This window comes from Oryctolagus cuniculus, chromosome 7 (assembly GCF_051225735.1).
Source record: "Oryctolagus cuniculus isolate XC-2025 breed Fujian yellow rabbit chromosome 7, ASM5122573v1, whole genome shotgun sequence".
In the NCBI taxonomy this organism is placed as follows: domain Eukaryota; kingdom Metazoa; phylum Chordata; class Mammalia; order Lagomorpha; family Leporidae; genus Oryctolagus; species Oryctolagus cuniculus.
Window position 1 is genome coordinate 154,334,843 of NC_142873.1, and position 25,156 is coordinate 154,359,998.

Below are 25,156 nucleotides of genomic sequence, written 5' to 3' on the forward strand. Positions count from 1 at the left end.
TCCTTGTCCCCCAGGTGACACCGTGTCCGTCTGACCCTCTAGGGACTCAGAGGCCTTCTCCTTGACCCAAGCGTGGGCTGCACCCCTCGGAAGCCCCAGGAAAGGAGATGTCTGGGTCTGGGTCTCCCCCCAACCCCGGCTCCTCCCCTGGGTTGTTACTAAGGAACCCCTAACCCATTGCAGCCCAGGCCTCAGGTCAAGACTGATTCCGGGCTAGGGCAAAGGCTCAGAGTGGGGGCTAGCCCAGTGTCCCATGCAACAGCAGCTCCACCTAGGGCCTTCCTTGATCAAAGACCCCCAAGAGTAGCCTTTGGGGGTGCCGGTGCTTTGAGGCGCTCAAACTCGGGAGCGCCTGGAGGCGCCAGGGGTCCAGGGGGCCCTCCCCAGCCCCCTACCCCCCCGACAGCCCCTCCCGCTCCGCCCGGTGCCTAGCCCGGCCCCTTTAAAGACATTCCTGAGGGCGTGGTTTCGGTGACGTCGGCGCGGGGCATGAATGAACAGGAGCGGGTTCTCACCCAACTTCCATTAAGGACTCGGGGCAGGAGGGGCGGGGGTTGCTCGCAGGCAGGCGGGCGGGAGTCGGACACCAAGGCCGGCGTGCGGGCGTGTGGAGCCGGGCACCAGGATCGCGCCGAGAGCCAGCAGAGCAGCATGGAGCGCCGGGGAGCCCGCGCCTACCTCGCGCTGCTTTGGGGCTGCGCTCTGGCCGCGGCGGCGGCGGCGGCGCAGGGCAAGGAAGGTGAGTTCGCTCGGCGGCCGCCCAGCCAGACCGGGGCCAGCCGCGGGACCCCGGGACCTTAGGACCCCCGCGCCTCCCGGAGCCTCGCGCTCTTGGGCGCACGCAACTTTGGATCCGACCTGGTGCCGCCTAGTGTCCGCGCGCTGGGACCGGGAGGGCGCGCGGGCTGCCCCCGGGATGACTGCGGGACCCCCAAGCGGGGTTACAGGGACTCCGGGGACTAAAGGGTTTTGGATCCGGCGCGCGGGGCTCGGAGGCCGCGGAGAAGGGGACGCGGCGCCGGCCACGAGGTTGCAGCCCTGGCGGCGGCTTCAGGAACGCGCCCTGGCGAGGGGCGCCGGGGTCTCTCGGAGGCGGGGGTGTCCGGGTGCACTTTTCGCGGGTTCGGCTTCTCAGTGGCCAGAACTCACTAACTCACTTGCCGCGATTTTGCGGGGAAGGCATTTCTTGGCAGGCCCCGCGTTTTGGGGACGGGGCTCCCCGCGGGAACTCCTGTACCCCGAGATTCTCTCCCACGCCCCGCTTTGCCTCCAACCCCGAGGGAAGAGCAGGGGTCAGGCTCTGGCCCATCTCCTTCCCGGGGACAGTTTAGGGGCCGCGAGTGAGAACAGGAAGTCCCCAGGTCGAGCCTTCTGAGCAAGGGGTGACTCAGGGCGAGGAAATGCAGCAGGTGGGGGCGCGGCCTCCCTAGGTGTGGAGCCGTCACCTCGGGGCCACCAGGGAGCCGGGGCACCCTGGGGCGGGACCCTGACACCCCCCCCCCTGCACTGGGTAAGGGGCCCGGCAGACTTTGCCCAGGGCGGGGCACCTGTGTGAGCCGGTGCCGTCCCCTGCTGGGGTCGCAGAGAGGATGGGGGCTCCAGCCTTTAGGAGGACCTTCCTGTCCACTCGGTGGAGGCTGGCTTCGGGCCTCAGCGATGGGAGCCAGTTTCCCCACCTCCGGGGAGGGGGGGCACCGAGCGGCTTCCGCGGGCTCCACCGGGGGAAGCCGAGGAAACCCTGGGCAGCGTGAGGTTCCTTCCAGCCTTGCCTTCTTTTTGTGCCTCCCAAACTGGGGCTGGTGGTTTTGCTGCTGTTCCCGTGGGGAGGAAAAGAGGCGGGAGCGGGAGCCCCTGGTCCCAGCTGGGAGCTCTGGTTGCAGGAGTGTGTGGCAGGGATTTTGCGACACCCCCCCCCCCACGCCCGCCGTTTGGCCCTCCCCCTTGCTGGGGACCGTGGTTGGAGAGAAGGGGGAGACAGCTGGAATCCCAGGGGCCTTTCTCCTGGGCTGCCCATGGCGGGCGGGGGATTAGGCCCAGCCACCAGCCAGGAAGGAGGCTTCCGACCTTGGGCGTCTCTCTGCCAGCTCAGGTCGCTAGCCCAGTGCCCCCAGTCCCTGTGGGATGAAAGACGAAAGGGGTACCCGGTCTCCTGGGGAGGGCGGGTGTTTTAGCTTATTCTCCAGGAGTCCCCGTGAACCGGTCCCCAGGGATGTGTGCCTCCCAGGGGTGAGGAGGTGGCCGTGGCGGCCCAGCTGGCAGCTGCTGGCGTCAGTTCTTGGGGACTCTGGCTGGGTGTGATGGATCTGCTCTGGGCTGCCCTTCCCCCCCGCCCCAACTTCTCCTTTCTGCCACCCCAGGACCCCAGCTGCACTCAGCAACCCAGGTGGAGTCCGTTTCGGTTCTCAACACCCCCGAATTTGCCTCCTTTTACCAATGGGGAACTTGGGACCCCTGAGCCCTCACTAGCCACGGCCCTCTGCAGAGAGGGTCAAACAGAGCGTAAGGGGCATTGGCCTGCGATTGGTTTCAGGGTGCATTTTCCCGGGCTGTGATTACAACGGGGCAGGGGCTGCTGACCTGGGTGCTGCAATGGGAACAGGGCTGGGGGGCGAGCAGGAGGCCTGGGAAGCCCTGTTTGCCCTCTGTCCCCTTGCCCTTTTAATCCATTTCTTTCCCAGAGTCCCCTGCCTGCCCACTTTCTGTAGGTATTCCCTGTCTTGGGCAGTGGCAGCAGCGGGGGTGGGTGGTAGTTCTCCATTTATGTGAACAGCTGGGAAGCCCTGTGGACCCACAAGGGTGGCGTCCGTGGTGACTTCAGGCGGAGAGGGAGGCGTGGCAAGGTGAGGGGCACAGGGCTCCTGGCCAGGCCTCTCTCAACAAAGCCAGGGGGCAGTGGGGGGTTCCCCAACTCCCAGGGACGTCAGGGCCTCTGCGTGTGGAAGGGCCGCAGGAGAGAGCTGCGCCCATGCCAGGGCCGGGGTCAGGGCGGAGGACCTGGGCCGGTCGCCTCCTGTTCTGGTGGCTGGGTCTAGGGAATTTCCTGGGGCGGGGGCTGTGGCTGGAAGCCCCTGGGGGAGGCTCCTTCCTGTGTGAAGGCCTCTTTTCTTCTCAGGTAGAGCCTGGGATCCCTCGGGAGGGGAGGGGAGGGGAGGGGAGGGGAGGGCTAGGGTACCCTGTGAGCCAGCTTAACCCTTCAGGGCCTGGGTGCCCCACACCCTCCCTCGGGGCCACAGAGGCAGCGTCTCCCCGCCCCTGCAGTGGGTGTGACGGCAGCACCCGGGTCACCCTCCTGCCCCCCTCGCCGGAGGCAGGAACCCCCAGATTCCTTCCTGTGTAGCTGGAACATTCCATTTGCTAGTGGGGTTAGAGAGTTTTCCAAGCCCCAGCCCTGGGCATGTCTGAACAAATCCCTGCCCCTGCCCACCTCACCGGTCACCCTGCGGGTCCCCACAGCCTGTGCCGTGGGGCCGGTGCCACATCGGATTTCCTCTTCCCTGTCTGGGCTGCCGGGCCCTTCCTAGAGACACTTGGCCAAGGTCAGCTGGGGGTGGGGGTGGGGGAGGCAGTGCTTACTCCTAGGCCTGGGGGCTTCAGCCCAGGGGAGGGAGAGCAGTCTACCATGGGGGCCTCCTACCCTCACCAGCATCTCAGGCCAGCCCTGCTCTTGCCCCACTCCTGCTTGACTGGAGCCCCATGCTAGGCGTCCTCGCCCTGGGGCCCAAGGGCAGACATGGATTGGCTGGTCTTTCCCTCTTCCTCAAGGCTCTGCCTTCTGAACCTGGGAACCTTGCCTGAGTTCCATGCCTCAGTTTCTCCCATCCTCTTGCCCTCGGTGGGGGCTGTGCTTATCAGCAGCTCCCTGGCCCTTCCTTAGACACAGACGGGCAGCTATGCTGAGGGCCCCACTGCTGCTGCTGGGCTGCTCATAGAGAGTGGGCCGGCGCCGTAGCTCACTTGGTTAATCCTCTGCCTGCAGCGCTGGCATCCCATATGGGCGCCGGGTTCTAGTCCCGGTTGCTCCTCTTCCAGTCCAGCTCTCTGCTGTGGCCCGGGAAGGCAGTGGAGGATGGCCCAGGTGCTTGGGCCCTACACCCGCATGGGAGACCAGGAAGAAGCACCTGGCTCCTGGCTTCGGATCAGCACAGCGCTGGCCATAGCGGCCATTTGGGGAGTGAACCAATGGAAGGAAGACCTTTCTCTCTCTCTCTCTCTCACTGTCCACTCTGCCTGTCAAAAAAAAAAAAAGAAGAAGAAGAAGAACTGGAAAAAGAACAGAGTGGACTGGCGGGAGGGGCCTGGAGGCAGGGCCATCAGGGAAGCCCCTGGCAGTGGGTCCCCTGCCTGCTGCAGATGCCTCTTGGGCACAGTGTGGCTCTGGCACCTGGTCTCCGCAGGCCTGGAAATTCCCTACCGAGATTTCCATCTCTGTGCCCCTGGCACCCCTGGGAGTGACTTTCCCAGAGAGGCTCTCGCCAGCTGTGTGTACCTGTGGCCCCTCCTGGTTGGTTCAGGCCGCTCTGTGGCTTCTGTGGCGGGAAGTTTGGTTTCCAGGCATCCTGCTCCTCCCCGAGCTGTTTGCACCTGTTAACAGGGCTCTCCTCCTGGAGGGCGTGAGACGCATGTACATACATGTGCATGTGTGTGCTCTGTGGCCTGGGTGGGGTTGGGGTGTTTTAAGCAGGGGCATGTGGTGGAAGCAGAGACCGGTGTCTCCAACACCCACCCGTGTGTGAAGTGCTCCTGGGGACGGTATTTAAGGAGGTGTCATTCAATCCCCCTGCCAGCCCCAGCCCCAGCCCCGGCCCCGGCCCCGGTCCCGGCCCCGGCTCAGCCCAGCTGCTGTTCTCCTGCTAGGCCGCGGCCCTGTCCTGCTCTTCCCAGCTTGCAGGCTGAGCTGGGGCGGGGCAGGGCTGGAGCCTGGCCTGGGAGAGGCAGCCTCCCGCACAGGCTCGGCTGGGCCCCGTCGCTTCTCCAGACAAGGCCTCTCCGAGGGCTCCTAGGGGACCCTCACCCTTCCTGCCAGCGTCTTTCTCTTGTGGACGCCCCCACACTCACCTGGCCCCTCCCATCTCTTGCAGTTGTTCTGTTGGACTTTGCAGCGGCCAAGGGGGAGCTGGGCTGGCTCACGCACCCGTACGGTAAAGGGGTAAGTCAGCCCTGGGGGATGGGCAGGGTGCGGGGCTGCCAGGCCCGTGTGCGGGTGGGGAAACTGGGCCTGGCTGTGCTTGGAAGGCAGCGAAGGGACCTGGGAGGTGCAAGGAGCTGGGCAGACGTCTACACCCCAGGTGCCCCCAAAGGGTTCACAGGCCCGGGGAGTCTTCCTCCCTCCACCTCTTGGAGGGGTGGGGCTAAAGGCTGCTGTGTCCTGGAAGTCTCAGCTCAGGTGAGGGGTGAAGGGAAGACAGGAACTGTGGCTCCCAGCTGCCCACAGCTCCCAGGGAAACCAGAGTGAGTTCCTGCCCCCCCCATCTCCCCCGCCCCCCTGCCTCCCTGTCTTGTGCTGCCCTGATGTGACCAGAGCTGGAGGGCCGGAGCTGCGTTCTCCCCCCCAGCTTTGCCTTGACTGCTGTGTGATTCTGAAGGTGTGGCTGCTGCCTGCCTCGGTTTCCCCCTGTGTACAGTGGGCCCTCACTGTGCCCTGGGCCCTGGGACCCTGAGCCAGGGACAGGGGTCTCTCTGGGGGGCTGCTGGCCGGGTGTGCCTGAGTGGGGAGCCTGTCCCCGGCCACCCTAGTCCAGGGAGCTGGAGTGCAGCTCTGAGCCGATTTGTAGGGTCCTGAAACCCCCAGCCGTGAGGGGCACAGACCACCTAATCCAAGCACGCCTTGGCTCAGAGTGGGAGGTGGAGACCTTGGGGTGTGCAGGGCCTTGGGCCAGTGCCACACCGTGTAGTCCAGGCGTTTTCTTGTCTCCTCTGCTTTCATTCATTCATTCAACAAAGACTTCCCTGAGCACCTGCTCTGCCCCGGTAGGCCCTAGGGATACGGAGATGACTTAGATGTAGTCCCTGTCCCGAAGAGCTCAGAGTCCAGTGTGAGAGCCAGATGTGTGCACACGTGCCAAGTGCTATGATAAAGGGGACGTGCAGGCGAGGAGCCCAGGTTGGGGGGCATTGGCCCAGTCTGGGAAGTCTTCCTGGAGGAGGCTGAGCTGGATTCTGAGAGGGAGGAGTGTGCACTGCTTGTTGCAAAGTCTAAGTGGTGGCAGATCAGCCACTGCCTTTGGTTTAACCCCTTGCCTGCCCCCATCTCCCGAGGCGCTGTGAGAACTAACAGCAATGACAACAGTAATTCTGCCTTGTGTGACTGTCCCTGGTGCTCTCTGTAGATATTGTGTCATGTCCCCCCATGGCAGATGTGAGCGAGGGGACACTGAGGCTCAGAGCTTACGTGACCCTCCCACGTGGAGCCCCGGATTCTACACCAGGCTCCTAGTCTACTATGGAGGCTCTGCGCTCACCCTTTGGGGCCACCTAGACCAGAGCTCAGGTCCCAGCCCAACTGTTTCCAGAAGTCCGTCTCCAGGCCTCAGTTTCTCTTTCTGTAGAATGGGCAGGGCAGGAGCTGTTCGGCGTCTTCTTGATGCCCAGCTCGGCCAGCCAGCGCCGGGCACATTACCCACACTAGGCCGTCTCTCTGCACACAGTGGGACCTGATGCAAAACATCATGAACGACATGCCCATCTACATGTACTCCGTGTGCAACGTGGTGGCCGGCGACCAGGACAACTGGCTGCGCACCAACTGGGTGTACCGGGGCGAGGCCGAGCGCATCTTTATTGAGCTCAAGTTCACGGTGCGCGACTGCAACAGCTTCCCCGGCGGCGCCAGCTCCTGCAAGGAGACCTTCAACCTCTACTACGCCGAGTCGGATGTGGACTATGGCACCAACTTCCAGAAGCGCCAGTTCACCAAGATTGACACCATCGCGCCCGACGAGATCACCGTCAGCAGCGACTTCGAGGCGCGCAACGTGAAGCTGAACGTGGAGGAGCGCTCCGTGGGGCCGCTCAGCCGCAAGGGCTTCTACTTGGCCTTCCAGGACATCGGCGCCTGCGTGGCGCTGCTCTCTGTCCGCGTCTACTACAAGAAGTGCCCCGAGCTGCTGCAGGGCCTGGCCCACTTCCCCGAGACCATCGCCGGCTCTGACGCACCCTCTCTGGCCACCGTGGCCGGCACCTGCGTGGACCATGCTGTGGTGCCCCCGGGCGGTGAAGAGCCCCGGATGCACTGTGCCGTGGACGGCGAGTGGCTGGTGCCCATCGGGCAGTGCTTGTGCCAGGCAGGCTACGAGAAGGTGGAGGACGCCTGCCAGGGTGAGTGACGGCTCGGGGTGGCAGGGCGAGAGTGCTGGGGGGCGGGAGACTGCCTGCCTGGGCGCCAGTGTCTCAGCTCTGGGGCCCTGCGACCTGGGTAAGCTGCTCCCTGCTCTGACACGTTGTGGGTCCGACGGTGGCCTTCTTTACGAGTGGGTTCAGTCGTTGGTTGAGCAGGAGCGAGTTGAGAAACAGGATGGAATGCAGATTCCGAGCGAAGCCTCTGGTACAAGAGTGCTTTGTGTTCAGTCGCTGCAGTGCGTTTCGCTGGGTGATGTCAGGCCCTCTGCTTCTTCTCTGTGGGGCGGCCTTGCCTCATCCGCACGGTGGAGACGATCGCGGGCCCAGTTCCGAGGGCGGCTGTGATAATCAAATGATTTCATGTTCATGAAGTGCTGAGGTCATCGCGTGACACATCCGGGCTCTCCGTGAGGCTGTTACTTTTGATTCATCCCGCAAGTATTCCCTGAATTCTTTGCTGCGCTCCGGCCCCGCAGACCTGGAGTTTCGTCCCGGGAGCTAGTTCCTTACTGTGTGACCTTGCACAAGTCACTTGACCTCTCTGGCTCTCTGCGTCCCCTCTCGTCCTTGGAGAGGCGACTGCGTTGGCCCCAGGGTTTGCATCCCCTGGCTGCACACCTGGTCTGCTTTCCAAGCTGGGCTGTGTCGAGGGAGGGAAGGAGGGAGGGGCGGATCGAGGCCCGGGGTTCGCCCAGCCCCACACGGGGACGGAAGGCCCAGATTCTCCGTTGGTGAGCAGCCTGGTCCAGGAAAGAGGCGGGTGGAGGGACCGTCTCTGGAACGGGGCCTGTGACAGCGCGGGTGGAGGGGCCGTCTCTGGAACCTGTGACAGCGAATCTCCCGCAGCGGGCAGCTCTTCTGGAAAAGGCTGTGGGTGGGGTGGTTGTGGAATGCGCGCCAGCTCATCCCTTTCTCTGGGAGCTGCTTTGCTGAGATAAGCAGGGTGTTGAGAAATTGGGGGGTTTAGCCCTTGCGGTGGCGCATACCTGCCGGGTGGGAAGTGCGTCCTCCCCTCTGGCCTTGGGTTCACTGGGACTAAAATGGGAAAATTCAGTGACAGCAGCAGGTTGTGTGTGCTTGGACTTCAGCCCTGGATCCTGCAACCCAGGACGGGGGTGGATGCGCGGGGGACCCGAGACGGATCCTGGTTGCTTCTCAGAGCAGATCCTCAGGGCCTTGCTTAACAGAGTCCATAAACCCCTGAGTCTCTCTCCCATGAGCCTGTGGGGCAGCTCTGCCCAGCCCCTCGCCGGCCCTGCCTTGTCCTCCCAGCTCCCCTCCGTGGAGTGAGCCCCCTGCCCCAGGCAGCCCTGCTTTAGTGACCTTGGACGCACACTGGCTTCTAGACAATGGCTGTGGGGTAGGGGGGCAGCCCAGTTGGGCCCGCAGGCTCCTCCCACATGACATCCTCGCCCAGGAATGCGGGGGTGGGGAGTGAGGGGCAGCTGAAAACTTTCCACAGGCTGGGGATTCAGGTCCTGCAGAGATAAGAGGATGGGTGATGGGGGGGGTCTCTCCAGGAAGGGGCTGCCAGCCCGCCTCTGGGGGTGGGGGTCACGGGTCTGGCCAGCCTTGTTTGTAAAGAGCAGAATGGGGGGGCCCTGGCTGGGAGGACGCCCTTCCACGAGTGGGATCTCTCGCTTCGCCGTGGGAACCTCTCAGCTGCACCAGCTCTTGCCCTGGCTTTTCCTCCCTGGGATCTCCCCACCGAAATTCCCTGCGGCGTGGCCCGGCCTGGCTGCTCTTTCCGCTTCCAGACGCGTCTCGGCAGCCCTGACTTCAGTGCCAGCTGTTACGTATTCCCAGTGCTTTGTCAGACGTCGCTGCTATTCACCCATTGGGCAGATGGGGAAACTGAGGCTTGGAGTTGAAGGCAGACAGCTAGCATGTGGCTGCATCAGGATTTGAATCCAGGCAGCCCGCCGATGCCCCAGCTGCAGGCTGGGTCAGGAAAAGGGGAGGGAAATGACCAGTTCCTGTGGAATCCCTGACTCAGCTCCGGGCAGCCATGCGGTGGGCTGGGGGCTCCCTCGGGGGCCACATGAGGGCGCACGAGGTGTCCCTGCCTGCTCCTTCCCAGTCCGGGAGCCAGCTTCTTCCCTGGGGTCTCTGCGGACCACCCCAGGTGGGCCGGGTTATCCCCAGAGTTCATCCGTTTTGCCCCAGGGTTCTTTCCCAGGGAGCCCCAGGAGCTTAGAGAGTTCAGGGCGGTGGAAGGGGAGCGTGCCGGCACCCAGGTGCTGTGTGTGGACAGGTGGGCACCCTGCCCAGGAGCGCGCCCGGGAGCTATGTCAGGAATGAGCCAGCTCCCTGCAGCCTCCCTCCCCCTCCCGGGGACAGTGGAGTCGCCCAGGCTGACCGTTGTCCCCTGGGGCTGCTTTGTCTCCCTGTTCATCTCAGCTTCCTGTGCTGGCATTGGCAGCTGAGCTGGCGGGGCCCGGCTGGCGCCTCGGCCCAGGTGAACAGGTGGCCAGCGGCCTTGGCCAGAGGCTCAGCCCAGCAGCTGGGAGCCAGAGCCATGGGGGCGGCTGGAGTGCCCTTCTGGGAGGCCTCTGCTCCCTCCAGGGTCTCGCTCTCCAGGCACCATGCTAAGCATTTCACAAGCAAGGTTCCCTTCAGGCCTCACGAACAACCCAGAGAGGGCGAGGACTTTATCCCCAATTTACAGATGAAGAAACTGAGGCCGAGGGACCAAAAGCACTGGGGCCTGGCCACTGCCCTCAGTCACCCCTGCTCTGTGTCCTTTCACTCACAAGCTGTGTGACCTTGACCTGTCTCCTCGGGCCCCATTCTGGCCGAGGACCCTGCCAGTCTGGGGACCAGGGTGCACCTGCTGTGACTCTGCAGAGGCCCCCTGAGTCACCATGCTTGGTGAGGAGGGGTCCCTGGGGTGGGCGTCCCCAGTGGCTGAAGGGGAGGCTCCCCAGGGGCTGGGGTGTGGCTCTGGTTTGGGGGTCAAGGCAAGAAGGCCTTGCTCAGACAGAACTCCAGGCTGGGGGCTCTGTGGGCTCGTCCCCCTCCTGGGAAAGCCACTGGCCTACAAGGGTGGGACTGTGGTGGCGCCTCCCCACCCCGGCTAGTGGCTGTGACCCCTGGCCCTGTCGCCTGGCCCTCTGCTCACACCAGGCGGGGCCCCAGCCGCTCCCTGCCTCCAGGAGGTAAGTGGGTCCCCAGAACGGAAGGAAGGAGGCAGGGAAAGCAAACAGGAGATAAAAGGCTGGTGGAGGGAGGGAGGAGGCGGGCTGGGGCAGCCGTGCTTATCTCGGCTTGGCTGAGGAATGTGCCACAGATAATTCCCCAGGGTGTGTGCGAGGGGCAGGCTGCTGGGCCGCGGGCCTGGGCACGCTGGCTGGCCGGGGCCTGCTGGCCGGGGCTCGCTGGCCGGGGCTCACTGCCCCCCTTCTGCAGGGCCTGCTGGGAGGCGAGAAGCCACAGGGCCTGCAGTTATCAGGTACCCTCATTTGCTGGGTGAGTAACTTCCAGGTCACCGCTCGCCACCGCAGAACAGGGTACAGAGACAAAGTCCAGGTCTCGGCGCCTGTGAGCCCGGGCCGGGCCTGGCTTGGGAGGTGACCGGCCCCAGCGAATTGCCACCGCGACCTCTTGACCTCACCATCTTGCCGCCACCACCAGCCTGGGAGGTGGCTGGGCCTGGGCGATGTGCGTCATGAAGAGGGTGCCTGTCCCCGAGTCACCCCACTCTGCTGCCAGAGGGATGGGCATCGGGAACTGGAAAAACTGGGGTGCAGCTGTAGGTGCAGCCGCCGTGCCCCAGTTCCCCTGCGTGGAGTGGCCTGGGGCCCTCCCAGGGGAGCCAGGGCCAGAGACGCGCCCCACGGGTTGTCACAGGTGTGCCACCAGCCGGCTCCTGCCAGGCAAGTGGGCGGTCAGGTGTGCAGTCTCCACCGGGTCCCCCAGGGGCTAAAACACTGCTCACTTCTGTGGCTTTAATGCATGCAAGTGTCCGAGTGCTTCAGTCACTTATTCATTCACTCACTCATTCATTCGTTCATCTGTCCACCCACCCATTCATGAGGATTAGCTGAGTGTGTGCTTTGTGCCAGGCTGACCTGGGCTGATACAGACTCCAGTACGTCAGTGTCTGTCCTGCTGCTAGACTTACAGAGAATCCTCGTAAGTACAGAAATATAACCTCCAACAGTGCGCCAGCCAGCCGACGCGGTGTTTCTGATCTTCCTGTCTGACCCCAGCATCCAGCACGGTGCTAGACACGTGGGCAGGGCTCATTTCTGTTTGGTAAACAGAAGATTGAGTGACAGGTGCCCTGATGGGGCTCAAGGGGGCCAGGAATTGGGCCGTCTGGGAGGGCTGTGTAGAGGGACTCATGCTGGGTCTTGAAGCATGCATAGGAGTTTGCTGGTTGGCTAAGGGTCAGTGGGTCTTTGGTGGGTGTGGCTGTGTCTGAGTGCATGGAACCCTGTCCAGAACTCCAGGAAATCCGATCCAGTGCCAGGAAGGTCAGGAAGATGGAGGGGCTTGCTGGTAGCCCACTCCCCAGCTCTGGGACCCCCAAGCACTGGCAATCCCCGCCTTGGTGTGGTGATGGGGCCTGGGGACAGCTCTGGCAGCTCTGTGGGAGGAGGAGGGCCCTGCCGCCTCGTCAGGCGAGCACATGCCCCCTTACCGCTGTATTATCTGGCACATCCGCAGCGGAAATCTCTCCAAATTCCCTCTTTCCTGCCGGCAGCGGGCGGGCCACCCCCGGGCTCCGGGGCCAGAGAATGGAGCCCGTCTCTTCCCCCACTTCCTCCTCTTGGCACAGGACTGGAGGGCTCGGGAGCCGCAGCGGAGCACTGGGGGCTTTGTGGGTGTCTGAAGCCCTTTGTGGGGGGAACCCAGCCTGGGCTGTGAGGGTTGGAGCCCCCTCCTCCCCAGCCTGACAGATTGTGGTCCTGGGCTGCCAGGACCACTGGGGGCCAGCACTGAGCTGGGCACAGCCCCCTCTTGGGCAAGCCAGGGCGTCTGGGGCACCCAGCCCCAGGATTAAGGTGACGTGGCTCTGTGGGGTCCTCCGGGGGGAGGAGGCAGCTCTTTTTGTATCAAAGCAGGTACGTGCCGGGCAGGGTGCAGAGGGTGCGTGGATTTCTCCAACCCTCAGGGAGCCTTGGAAGATGCTTGGGTCCTGAAGACCCCCTAGGTAGCCCCAGCAGGCCCGGTTAGAGATCGTGTCCAGGGTGCACCGGCCCCCGCCCCCGGCTACGCCGCAGAAGCGGGCCAGGGCGCAGGCTTGTTTGAGGGTGTTGATTTCTCGCCACTCCAGATTGAGCTGTTGCTAAGAACAGAAGTGCGAGGCGAGAGGGGCTCCGACGTGGGTGCCCTCGGCCTGCTTTCTGGTTTGGTCTTAGCAGCTCGGACACCTGGCTTGGGTCGCTTTGCCTCTCTGAGCTTGGCGGGCGTGGATGCGGGGGGCGCCCCTGTGCGACACGCGCGTTGTGCGGACTGAACGAGCGCACGGGAGGCACTTGGTCAGTGCTCTCGCTCTCCTGGGCCCCAGACTCTGGTCAGAGCAGGATCCCGGTCCTGGGCCTCCTTTGTCCCCCGGTGTGGCCCTGCCCAAGCCCCTCCCCATGGCATAAGCCCAAGCTCCCCTGGGGCCTCTGCAGGGGGTCTGCTAAGGCAGCTCGGGCAGGGGGATGACAGAGGCTGTTTGCACAGTCTCTGGGTGAGGGGGGCCGGGGGGGCTCATCAGGAGTGCTGGACCAGGAGGGACTTGGCTCGGGACTCCAGCTTTGCCGGTTAGCAGGGCCTGGCTTGGATCAGAGGTTCGCCTGGGTAAGGGCACTTGAAATTGGCTTCCCTTAGGCCGCAAGGGGCCAGGCTGCCCTGGGTCTTCCCAGCAGTCTTTGCTGCAGGAGGTTTTTCTGAGAGTGAAGATGATGCTGTGCTGTTACTCCCTGTAACAACCGGAGCTGCGCCGATCTGAAGCCAGGAGCCAAGAGTTTCATCTGGGTCTCCCACGCAGGTGCAGGGGCCCAGGCACTTGGGCCACCTTCCGCTGCCTTCCCAAGTGCATTAGCAGGTAGTGGCGAAGCTGGGACTTGAACTGGTGCCCCCATATGGGATGCTAGCGGCACCACAGCGCCAGCCCCTGCCTGCCCCCTTTATCGCACACCTTGTCATGCGTTAGGTCCCCCTGAGTTCAGGGACTTTGTTTTCATCCCTGGGGCTGTGCCCAGCCTGGGGCCAGGCAGAGCAGAGGAGCAGGGCACTGTTTAGGTAAGCTCCGATCAGGGTAAGCTGCAGGACGTGTGAGGCGAGGCCTCTAGGGTGACCTCACCCTACTCTGGCCACTTCAGCAACTGCCCAAGCCCTGGGCAGCCCTGCGTGATGGCCCTCTGTCTGCACAGCTTCCTGCCTATGGGGCCAGGAAGGGGGCTTGGGGCAGGGGCGGGATAGGGCCGTGGGAGGAAGAAGCCCCTGGAGTCAGGTGCCTGAGCCTTTCGCCAGCTGGGCCGGGGCAGGACCTGCGCCGGGAGGAGGAAGAACCACTTCCTGGCCTCCCTGGGAGCACGGAAATGACTTGGTCCTGGAAGAAGATCCGGAGAGAATGCTGGGGGCCTGGCCTTGCCTGCTTCCTGGCCGCCCAGCCCCGGAACGGGAAGGTGGTCAGGTCTTGGGGTGCAGGGAGCCCTGCAGGGGTGGCAGGCTGTTCGGTCGGGGAGTCGGTCAACAAACATGAGCAGCCGGGGCCGGTGCTGTGATGTAGCAGGTTAAAGCCCTAGCCTGCAGTGCTGGCATCTCTTATGGGTGCCGGTTCGAGTCCCAGCTGCTCTACTTCCCATCCGGCTCCCTGCTAATGCACCTGGGAAAGCAGCAGATGGCCCAAGTGCTTGGGTCCCTGCACCCAGGTGGGAGACATGGAAGAAGCTCCTGGCTCCTGGCTTTGTATTGGCTCAGCTCCAGCCCTCGTAGCCATCTGGGGAGTGAATCAGTGGGTGGAAGACCTCTCTCTCTCTCTGTAACTTTGCCTTTCAAATAAATAAAATAGATCTTTAAAATAAAATAAAAAAAAACCGCCGAGCGGATGCAGTCACTGCCCTGTGGGGACCTGACCGGCTGTGCTGATCAGATCAAAGGCGCCGAGGAAGGCGGGCAGTGCCTGGGGCAGGCAGGCTTCATGGAAGGCTGCAAGGCGAGGAGAAGTGGACCTTGAACGGCAGCCTCAGGGGTGCGGCTGCTTTTCCTGGCGGGAGCCAGTGTGGAGTGATGCGAAGGTTTGGGGGCATGTGGGCGAGGCACTTCCTGGGTGCCCAGCGCACTGCAGGTGCTGGCCTCACCTTTTCTCACCGCGAGCTGAGCTGTTTTACCGCGAGGCAACAGGTCCTTGGTGATTTCACGCCCAGCGTGGGGCCGCGTCGTCGTGGGGGAGCGGCTCAGCCACTTGGGGGTGGGGACCAGGGAAAGTCACGTCTCTGTCGTCCCCTGTGCCTGCAGCCTGCTCGCCGGGATTCTTCAAGTCCGAAGCATCCGAGAGCCCCTGCCTGGAGTGTCCCGAGCACACGCTGCCGTCCCTGGAGGGCGCCACCTCCTGCGAGTGTGAGGAAGGCTACTTCCGGGCCCCCCAGGACCCACTGTCCATGCCCTGCACACGTGAGTCTTGCATCGGGGGTGATGGCGGTGGTGGGTGTGGCCTGAGGGTTGGCACTGACCTCTCTCCATGGTGCAGGCCCGCCCTCCGCCCCGCACTACCTCACGGCCGTGGGCATGGGCGCCAAGGTGGAGCTGCGCTGGACGCCTCCCCAGGACAGTGGGGGCCGCGAGGACGTCGTCTACTTTGTCACCTGCGAGCAGTGCTGGCCCGAGTCAGGCGAGTGTGGGCCGTGCGAGGCCAGCGTGCGCTACTCGGAGCCTCCGCACGCGCTGACCCGCACCAGCCTGATGGTCAGCGACCTGGAGCCCCACATGAACTACACATTCGCTGTGGAAGCCCGCAACGGCGTCTCGGGCCTGGTGACCAGCCGCAGCTTCCGCACCGCCAGCGTCACCATCAACCAGACCGGTGAGGCCTGGTGTTGGCGGCTGTGCCCCGGGTGGGACTTAGGGAGGCCCAGGCTGCGTTCAGAGAGGCAGCAGAGCAAGGTGCCCCTCCCAAGACCCAACTGGGGCGGGGGGTGGGGTGAGGGGTGGCTACTTAACCTCTCTGGGTCTGTTTCTCACCTGTGAAGTGGGGGGATTTAGCACATCATTATCCTGGAGGCTCTTGGCACAGGGTCTGGTCCAGAGACAGGGTTCTGCAGGACTTGGCTGAGCTGCCCTTTTTTTTTTTTTGTGTGTTTTTTTAGTGTCACGTATGCACTTGCTCGTACTCACTGGGCACGCCTGGTGGCCAGCGGGGTGCAGGTGTGGTGGGGGCTCTGTGCTCGGGAGCTGGAAGTCAGGGATCCCAGGATGGACTCTGAGCAGCCTGGGGGCTGTGGGAGGGCCTGACTCCAGGTCCCCTCATCTCCCATCCCTGCGCACCTCACACCTCTCTCCCTCCCTCCCCCACCCAGAGCCCCCCAAGGTGAGGCTGGAGGGCCGCAGCACCACCTCGCTGAGCGTGGCCTGGACCATCCCCCCACCGCAGCAGAGCCGCGTGTGGAAGTACGAGGTCACCTACCGCAAGAAGGTAACGGGTCGGCTGCCCACCACCCGAAGAGGCTCCCTTCTGCAGCTGGGGAAACTGAGGCCTGGGCTCTCCCAGGGCAGCACGGCATTGACTCCTGGGGGGTGGGGGACCACGCAGCATTCCGATCCTGGGAAGGGGTGGTCGGGGCGGGCGGGGGAGACCAGGCAGACCTGGGCGGTGCATTTGTACTTCCCTTCTCTGAGTCGCAGATTCGCCCTCGGCGAGTAAGGCGTCGAGCTTGCTGGCTGGGCATGGTCTCGGGTGGTCCTGGGTGAGGCCCCTGCCCCGCCCTCATTGCCCCTCCTCCACCTGTTGGCCACTCCCAGGGGGACTCCAACAGCTACAATGTGCGCCGCACTGAGGGCTTCTCTGTGACCCTGGACGACCTGGCTCCGGACACCACCTACCTGGTCCAGGTGCAGGCCCTGACACAGGAGGGCCAAGGGGCCGGCAGCAAGGTGCATGAGTTCCAGACGCTGTGTGAGTTAGGGACCCCCGGGGCACGGGCCAGGGCCCTGAACCAAGTGGTTGGGACCCACTGAGGGAGGGAGGAATTGGATCCCAGGCCCCACTCCTGGGCCAGCAGGGCTGGGGCAGCCTGGGTCCCGGGCAGGGCTAGGGCTGCAGGTGGAAGGCCAGGGCCGTGCTGTGAGAGGGGAGGCCCGGGTTCTGGCACTGGCAGACCCCAAGTTCAAGTCCCGCGGCACAGAGTCTCACAGCTGGGAGTTGGAGGAGCCACTGTGGGAGCTTCGTGAGGGCCTCTCGTTGACCCTCTGTGACCTGAGAACAAAGGCACCTGAGCCCTCCCAGGTGTCTCAGGTCCCTGAGATGGGCCTTGGGGGCCAGGGGTGGTGTTCCCGTGATCGCAGTTGGAGGGGCTCCCTCGTCATTAGCTCGTCTCCCTTGGCAGCCGTGGAAGGGTCTGGCAACATGGCGGTGATCGGTGGTGTGGCTGTCGGCCTGGTCTTGCTTCTGCTGTTGGCGGGAATTGGCGTCTTCATTCATCGCAGGTGTGTCAGAGCCACACCAGGCTCCCCCCGGGCTCAGGAGGGCCAGGAACCTCAGTGTCCTCATCTGAGAAATGGGTCTGACGGCAGGTGGCCTAAGGTTCCAGTAATCCCTGCCTCCTGGTGGTGTGAAGCTGGGATGAGCCATGCATGCCTAGCACAGGGCTGGGCACGCGATGCAGGCCTGGGACAGGCGGCCATTATCTCTGCTCTGGGCATTAGCGGTGTGGCCACACTTCCTCTGGACGTGCTGGGTATTGCTAATGAGGAAAGCCCTCATTATGGCCACTTACGGGGCCATTCCAGGGCACAGATCCCAGGGTGTGAGTCGTGGCTGGCTCATTTCCTCCCCGCCTCTCCCCTGCCTTCCCCGTGCCCTCTGCCCCGCGGGGGATGGTGAGCAGGAACCCAGCACAGTGAGCTCTCCTCCCAGGCTGGGGTGGGGTCGGGGCCAGCTTCACTGACCCTTCCCGCGTGCTTCTCTGTGGCTTCCCACAGGAGGAAGAACCTGCGTGCCCGCCAGTCCTCGGAGGACGTGTACTTCTCCAAGTCAGGTGAGAGGCAGCCTCTGCTCTGACCTCGGCCCCGTCCCGCTGTCCCCTGGGGTCTCCCCAGCTCTGCGGCAGAGGTGGGGGCAGCCCCGGTGGCCCTGGGGCTCTGGGTGAGGCCCCGAGGCTTCCCTGGGCAGCGTTGAGGTCCAGGCCCCACAGCTGGCCTGGCTGGGCGGCCTCCTCCTGTGGGGGCTGCCCCTCCCTCACTGTCTGTGACCCACTCCTCCTGCCCCTTCCAGAGCAACTGAAGCCCCTGAAGACGTACGTGGACCCCCACACGTATGAGGACCCCAACCAGGCTGTGCTCAAGTTCACCACCGAGATCCACCCGTCCTGCATCACACGGCAGAAGGTGATCGGAGCAGGTGAGGCCGGCGCACCTGCCGCAGGGCCCCTAGGAGCCTGGCAAGGGGTGGTACAGGTGGGGTGGGGGCGCCCTGTGCCCGGGCTGGCTGACGACGGGGGTGCTCCCTCTGTCCTGCCTGCGCACAGGGGAGTTTGGGGAGGTGTACAAGGGGATGCTAAAGGCGTCCTCGGGGAAGAAGGAGGTGCCCGTGGCCATCAAGACACTGAAGGCCGGCTACACGGAGAAGCAGCGGGTGGACTTCCTGAGCGAGGCGAGCATCATGGGCCAGTTCAGCCACCACAACATCATCCGCCTGGAAGGAGTCGTCTCTAAATGTGAGGCTCGTGCGGCGCCGGGGGCCGGGGAGGGGCTGGCCCTGGTCCACCTGCTGGGGCTCTGTCTCTGACCGTGCCCCCTGCCCCTGCCTCGTGCCCGCTCACCACTGTGCCTGATCTCTCACCGTGCAGACAAGCCCATGATGATCATCACCGAATACATGGAGAACGGGGCCCTGGACAAGTTCCTTCGAGTAAGGATGGGGCCGGGGCGGGAGGGGCGCGTGCCGGGCGCGGGGCCGGCCGGCGGCTGACAGCCTGCGTGCTCTGGCAGGAAAAGGACGGCGAGTTCGGCGTGCTGCAGCTGGTGGGCATGCTGCGGGGCATCGCGGCGGGCATGAAGTACCTGGCCAACATGAACTACGTGCACCGCGACCTGGCCGCCCGCAACATCCTGGTCAACGGCAACCTGGTGTGCAAGGTGTCCGACTTCGGCCTGTCCCGCGTGCTGGAGGACGACCCCGAGGCCACCTACACCACCAGTGTGAGTTTGGGGAGGGGCTGGCCCCGCCAGGGGAGGGTGACTCGGGCCTTCACCCTGCATGCCTGCGGTGTGGACCTTGGGGTGGGGAGTGCCTGTGGCTTGGTGGTATGTGCTGGGGCTACTGGGGGAGGGGGAGGGTGGTAACCAGGCCCGGGTCCCCTGCAGGGTGGCAAGATCCCAATCCGCTGGACGGCCCCAGAAGCCATTTCCTACCGCAAGTTCACCTCTGCCAGCGACGTATGGAGCTACGGCATTGTCATGTGGGAGGTGATGACGTATGGCGAACGGCCCTACTGGGAGCTGTCGAACCACGAGGTAGGGCCCTGGCCCAGCCCGGGCCTGCCCAAACCTGGACTGAAGGGCTTCACTCATTCCCAACCCCAGGGGCTAGGCAGGGCCAAACTTCTTCCAGTGTAGATTGGTTCAGTGAATGTTTATTGCGGGCCTACTGCGTGCTGACTTCTACAATCTGGTGCCTACTTACAGTCCAGAGTACAGGGCAAAGAAACAAGGAATGGGGTGGGTGTGCATCGGTGGGTACACACAGGCACGTGTGCACGTGTGTGTGCCTCCGTGTGCCCAGCTGGCTGCCCGAAGGAGGTCACGCTGCTGCCGAAAGCCAGGGCACAGCAAAGCAGGCAGGTGAAGAGGAGGAGGAGGAGGCAGAGAGTTCTGGCCAAGGGCGAGCGGACACGGGGTCAGAGGGGAGGCTGGGCTGCCTGCAGGGCACACAGTGTGGCTGCTGCGTGGGGTGCCCCGTGGAGGAGCAGGTGGTCAGGCCATTGGTCTATGGCACTCTGGAGACAGCCCCTTAGCCCTTGGCCCGAGTGCTGCTCTCGAGGTTGTGTACTGGGGTTTAGAAGGACCCATCCTCAGTTTCTCCCCTTCCTTCTCCGGCCTGCCTCTGTGTGCTGACGCCTCTCTGCCCCCACCCCCACCCCCAGGTGATGAAAGCCATCAACGACGGCTTCCGGCTGCCCACGCCCATGGACTGCCCCTCCGCCATCTACCAGCTCATGATGCAATGCTGGCAGCAGGAGCGCGCCCGCCGCCCCAAGTTCACGGACATCGTCAGCATCCTCGACAAGCTCATCCGAGCCCCCGAATCCCTCAAGACCCTGGCTGACTTTGACCCCCGGTATGTTGCGGGCGGTCGGCCTGGGGCGGCTCCCACCTCCACGCCCGCAGCCTCCCAAGCGGTGCGGGTCTAGTGGCCGGAGGGGGGGCAGTCAGTTAGGGGGCTCGGGAGCTGGGCTTGGGCTCGACTTAGACAGGACTGGGGGTGGCTCGGAATCCAGCAGAGGTAGTTAACCTTGCCAGGGCACGGTGCTCAGCGCTGGGCATGATTGAGTTCATTGAAGCAGCTGTGAGATGGATCCTATAATTAACCCCTTTTTGAAGATGAAGAAACTAAGACACGATGTGGTTAAGTATCCCACACAGCTGGCTGGAGGCCAGACGGGGAGGGGGGCTCCAGGGTCCCAGGTCTCTGCTTGCCCAGTCACGATTTGGCCTTGACAGCGGTGGTCTTGTTGACAGGAGTGGGGCAGCCATAGTTTTAAACCCTGAGTGCTCCTGACCTGCTGGGCTGCCTCATCGAACCCTGCCTGATTTGGTTACCCCGTTATGCAGAGTGGGAAACTGAGGCACGGGGAAGCTTGTATGGGAAACCAAGGCATGGGGCAGTGCCGCAGGCTCGGGGGGCCCGTTGGGGGCTAGGAGCCGCCGCCTCTCACCTGCGGGCTGTGGGTTCTCTTGCAGCGTGTCCATTCGGCTGCCCAGCACCAGCGGCTCCGAGGGCGTGCCCTTCCGCACAGTGTCCGAGTGGCTGGAGTCCATCAGGATGCAGCAGTACACGGAGCACTTCATGGCGGCTGGCTACACTGCCATCGAGAAAGTGGTGCAGATGACCAACGAGTGAGTCGCACCCTCCTGTGCCCACCCGCCTGTCTCCCACCTCCGGAGGCCGCCTCCGACCCCACCACCTGCCCGTCCGTCTCCCAAGTCTCCGCTCCCGCAGAGCCAGGCGGCCACCTCGGCCCCGTCCCCTTCTGCCTCTCTTCCCAGCGTGGGAATTCATAGCGATTGTGGTCACAACAATAGTTGGCGTTTCGGAAGGCCCTGTGCTGGAGCACTTTGAATCAGTCCTGCTGGGCAGGGTGGGGCCTGGTAGTGTCCCCACTGGACAGGTGAGAGACGGGTGCAGAGAAGTGTGGGGCCTGTCCAGGGCCTGATCTGGGGAACAAGAGGATTTGCAGCCCCGGTCAGCCGGAGCTCAGGGACTGCAGAGCTCATTAGAGGAGAAACATGCTGAGAGGTGGCCGACCTGCCTGAAGTCGCACGGCCAGCTAGGGGCAGCGTCCTGTCCAGGTCGCTCTGCCCAGTGCCGCAGCCAGGGAGCTCCCAGGCACGTCTGCTCATCCGCCCACCCCCGGCCCGCCTGGGCTTGGCCTTGTCAGGCTGCCCATGGGAACGCCCATCTCCTTCTCGCCCCAGCCCTGGGACCTCTCCCAGTCCGACCTTGGCACGGACAGTTCTTCCCATCCCAAGAGAGGGAAGACATTATCCCCTTGGCCTTTTGTACCTCTAAAAATAGTGGTGGGTCCCAGCAGCCCAGCTTGTGCAGGGTTCAGGGTCATGGCCGAAACACCCTGAGGTTGGGCGGTTTTGGGAACCACACGCAGAGGAAGAGCTGAGTCTCCCACAGTTGTGGGACACAGAACTTCTGGGATTTGAGCCTGGGGATGGACATTCTCTGGGGGCTCTGGAAACTGCTCAGCTGAGCTGACCCGCTGGCCAAGGCCGTGGTCCGTCCCAGGGGATGGCCTGTGATGAGAATCAGCCAGGGACGGAGCCGTGTCCCGGGATGTCTCTTGCTGCTAGCCAGTGACAGGGCACACGCTCCGGGTCTGCGGTCACACTTGGGCTCCAGTGCCACACCTGCCACTTCCTCGAAGGTGACCTTGATCAAATTAGGTCCAGCTCGGAGCCTTGGTTTCCATGTCCCCTCGTGGGGATTGCATGGGTGCAACGCAGATGACGCGCCTGCGCACAGTAGGGGCTTCATCCGCGTCGCTCTCTTTTCCTTCGCTGCCCTTCTTTCTGCCTTAGTCTGTGGGTGAAACCAGGGTTCCCCACCCCCCTCTTCTCCGAGAACCTGACCCAGCCACGTTGGCTCCCACTGAGGACAACACGGCTTCTCTGTTGGTGACCAGAGCTGAGGGCAAGGAGATGTCCTGATAGGAAACACATGTTCTTGGAAGCTTCCCGAAATAGCCCGGGTGCTCCCCACCGATTCCTTTCCCACGAGCAAGGCCCAGCTAGCTGGGGTGGACGGAGGCCGTGCACGCAGGCGTGTGGCGTTTGGAAAAGGCCCGGAGAAAGGCAGGAAGTCATCCAGCACTCCCTTCTGCTTGCTCCTGCCCGCCGCTGCTCGGAGCTGGGCCTGGGTGACTCACCCCACCAGTGCCTGCCCCTTCCTGTCCGTCTCTCTCCAAGTAAATGGGGCTCTGGGAGCACTTTTAAAACCTGTAGGTGGTGTTCACCTGCCGGGGAGCCCCCTGGAGGCTCTGAGCCAGCCACGGCACGATTCAGCTCTTTCCTGATGGGGTCAGAATTTAGCTTCCGTGGCCCACCCTCTTCCCCGCCCCCCCAAGGGACCGGTCGCTTGTTCCCCGGGGGTCCCCCGACGTCCGTCTCTCTCACCACCCGATTTTGGAGCTGTCAGGCATCTAGCTGGACTCGTGGTTTCGCAGTGAGGAGCTGATGAAGGGGGGGGTGTTTACCCCAGCAGCAGCAGCAGGTGCTGACCGGCGTCAGGGCTGGGCAGGGTCTTAGCTGGGGTCGAGGGCCCAGGCTGGCGCGTCCTTGGTGCTGAAGAAATGCTCCCTGGGTAAATGCTCTGAGGCTCCAGGCTCCGAGAACCGTTTCTCACTCCCTCTCCTCGCGCCCGGCGCCAGCAGACAGCAGGTGTATCTATGGGCGAATGGCCTTGGGAGGCCCAGTGCGCAGCAGAGGGACCAGACCAGGCAGAGTGTCCCGAGTCAGGGCCCCCTGCCCCTGGGAGGGGAGGGGTGGGAGTGAGGCCGGGGCGGAGCAGCTCGGATGACCTGTGGGCCTCGTCCCAGGGTGCTGCCGTGCGCTGCGCGTGGGGGAGGCAGAGAGGGACGATGAGGGGCGCTTTGTTCTTAAAGAGGAGGGGGCTGGGCTGGCAGGGTTCTTTCCCCACTCGCTCATTCACCCGCTCAGCAGCCAGCAGGACCCCGGGGGCCGTGCGCTGGGTGGGGGCGCTGTCCTCCTGAGCCCACAGAGCCTCTGTGAGTCCTAGCCAGGCTCCTCCCCCATGGTCTTCGTCTGAGACCCCCAGGTGCGGGGTCCCCGCCTCCTTGTCCAGCAGCCCCCGCTGTCAGGGTCAGAGGCGCCCTGCGGTGGAGGGCTGGGCCGTTCTCCCAGACGTCTCACGTGTGGCCCTGCTGCTGCCACCCCCCACTCACCTGGCGGCCCTTCCTGGCTCAGCACTTCTCCGAGGGCTCCCGGAGCCTGTGGGAAAGTCATGGCTCCGGAATTGCAAACAGGAGCTTGCACCATATAATTACCCCATTTACGGCCAAGAGCCGGCCCATAAAAACCTGGGTGTTTGCATGGGTCTGGGCTGGTGGGTGAGCGGCCTGCTGGCGGGCTCCTGGGAGCGTAAGTGGTTTTACGAGGGACGAGGGGCGTGGAGAGGGGGAGCCCAGAACAGCCTGGCCCCAGGGAGCATGAGGGGGGCACAGGGCGGCTGGGCCGTGGGTGGTACTGATGCCCCCTCCTCCACTTGCTGCCCGTTCCTGGGGTCTCCTAGCCACTCGCTGGGCGCTGTTTTCCCATTGGATAGGTGAGGAAGTTGAGGTTCCCCAAACGGAAGGCACCTGCCTCAGGTGACGTGCAGGGCTTTGCCGAGCCCTCGCCCTATTGCCAGCAGGGGCCTTGGAGGGAGCGAGGGTGAATTGAGGCCGTGGCTGGGAAGAGGCCTTGGGCAGCGGAGCTCTGAGCAATACCCAGAGGGTGGTGGCCTGGCACTGTCCCTGGCGGGGGCCTTAACTGGAGACACACAGGACAGACAGGTGGGGAAAGGGAGGCACGTATGCACCGCGGGTCGGAGTCCCAGCCCTCCACCTGCCGGCTGTGTGACCTCGGGCCAGTCCCTTCACTCTGCAAAGTGGGGGTGACGAGGGCGCGTCCCTTGGGCACCTCGCAGGCACTGGCTTTGTGGAGGCGGCCCAGCTCGGCAGGCTTCCGGGGGGGGGACCCTCCTCTCGGGCTCCTCAGCGGGAGCTCTTTGGCCCCTCTCTGCTGCAGCCCCTGACTCTCCCCCTCGCCCTCCCTGCCCACAGGGACATCAAGAGGATCGGGGTGCGTCTGCCCGGCCACCAGAAGCGCATCGCCTACAGCCTGCTGGGGCTCAAGGACCAGGTGAACACGGTGGGCATCCCCATCTGAGCCCCGGCCCCTTGGGCAAGGATACTTGAAAAACAGCGGCCCGCGCCGGCCACCAGAGACCTTATTTATTTCTGATTGTTCCCTCATTGGTGCCGCTGGGGGCTCTCGGACGACACCCGTGCCTGATCCGGGGATCCCGGGCCAGGGGCCTCGTCCCCCCGGCAGGACAGATAGCCAAGCACTTAGCCGGCACCGCCATGTTCCCAGCATCCTCTGGGGCTGGAGCTGCCAGGGTCTTCATGGGACATTTCGAAACCGACCTCGCTCTCACCTTCTCCCACACGAGGGAGACTCGGGAAGAGGGGGTGGTGTCAGCCCACGGCCGTGCGACCAGGGCACCTCGGCCCCACCCTCGCTGTAAGGGGCACACTCGGACCCCGGCTGGGTGCGACCCACGTGCCCCTCCGTCCCTTCAGTGCCATCCTCAGACCCCCGGGCCCTGCCCTCGGCCCAGGCGGGCCAGACGCTCGCTTTCCTGGGGCCTCTGCAGTGTGCTTGGTTATGTTGAGTTTTTTTGAAAATATATATTTTGTACTTTGTGGAAAGAATGTGTGGTGGCAGGGGCCCTGCCAGGGCTGGGGGCAGAGGACGGACGGCCTGCGTCAGACATTCCCGGGCCCTGCCGGCCCGCCCAGCCCCCCAGAGGTGACACTCACTACTCTGTCAGTGTTAATGGTTTTTGTTTTTTTGGGACTTTTTTTTGGAATCTTAATTTATTATTTTTTTTATATTTATTGTTAGAAAATGACTTATTTCTGCTCTGGAATAAAAATTGCAGATGTTCAAACGGGTCTCGGCTTTCAGTCCTGGGAGCCAGGGTAGGGTCTGGGAGGGCTCCCCCCCCCCCCCCCCAGTGTTTAAACAGTACTAATTTTGCAAGGCAGACGTGTCACGTCACCCTGGGAGCAGCGGTGGGTGGGAGGTGGGCAGGGGGCCAGGGCGCAGGCCCCGCCGAGCCGCCTGGCCTCCACGCCACAGGCTCCAATCACCT

At 63.9% G+C, this 25,156-nt stretch overlaps 1 protein-coding gene across 1 annotated transcript; it reads left to right on the forward strand.

Moving 5' to 3' along the window:
• The first annotated feature begins 524 nt into the window (after window positions 1–524).
• On the forward strand, window positions 525–24,952 carry EPHA2 (EPH receptor A2). Its single transcript, XM_002722324.5, has 17 exons — window positions 525–739; window positions 5,079–5,146; window positions 6,645–7,314; window positions 14,791–14,946; window positions 15,023–15,355; window positions 15,849–15,964; window positions 16,291–16,444; window positions 16,875–16,974; window positions 17,470–17,525; window positions 17,762–17,887; window positions 18,015–18,203; window positions 18,336–18,397; window positions 18,478–18,687; window positions 18,853–19,002; window positions 19,632–19,825; window positions 20,449–20,604; window positions 24,060–24,952. Exons 1-17 carry the CDS (start codon window positions 652–654, stop codon window positions 24,163–24,165), a joined length of 2,934 nt encoding a protein of 977 aa, XP_002722370.1. The 5' UTR covers window positions 525–651; the 3' UTR covers window positions 24,166–24,952.
• The last annotated feature ends 204 nt before the right edge of the window (window positions 24,953–25,156 follow it).

Coding starts and splice junctions, on each gene's coding strand:
- EPHA2 (XM_002722324.5), top strand. CDS start 652: ATGGAGCGCCGGGGAGCCCGCGCCTACCTCGCGCTGCTTTGGGGCTGC. Junction 17,888..18,014: donor GCAGAAGGTGATCGGAGCAG/GTGAGGCCGGCG, acceptor GCCTGCGCACAG/GGGAGTTTGGGGAGGTGTAC. Junction 20,605..24,059: donor GTGGTGCAGATGACCAACGA/GTGAGTCGCACC, acceptor CCCTGCCCACAG/GGACATCAAGAGGATCGGGG.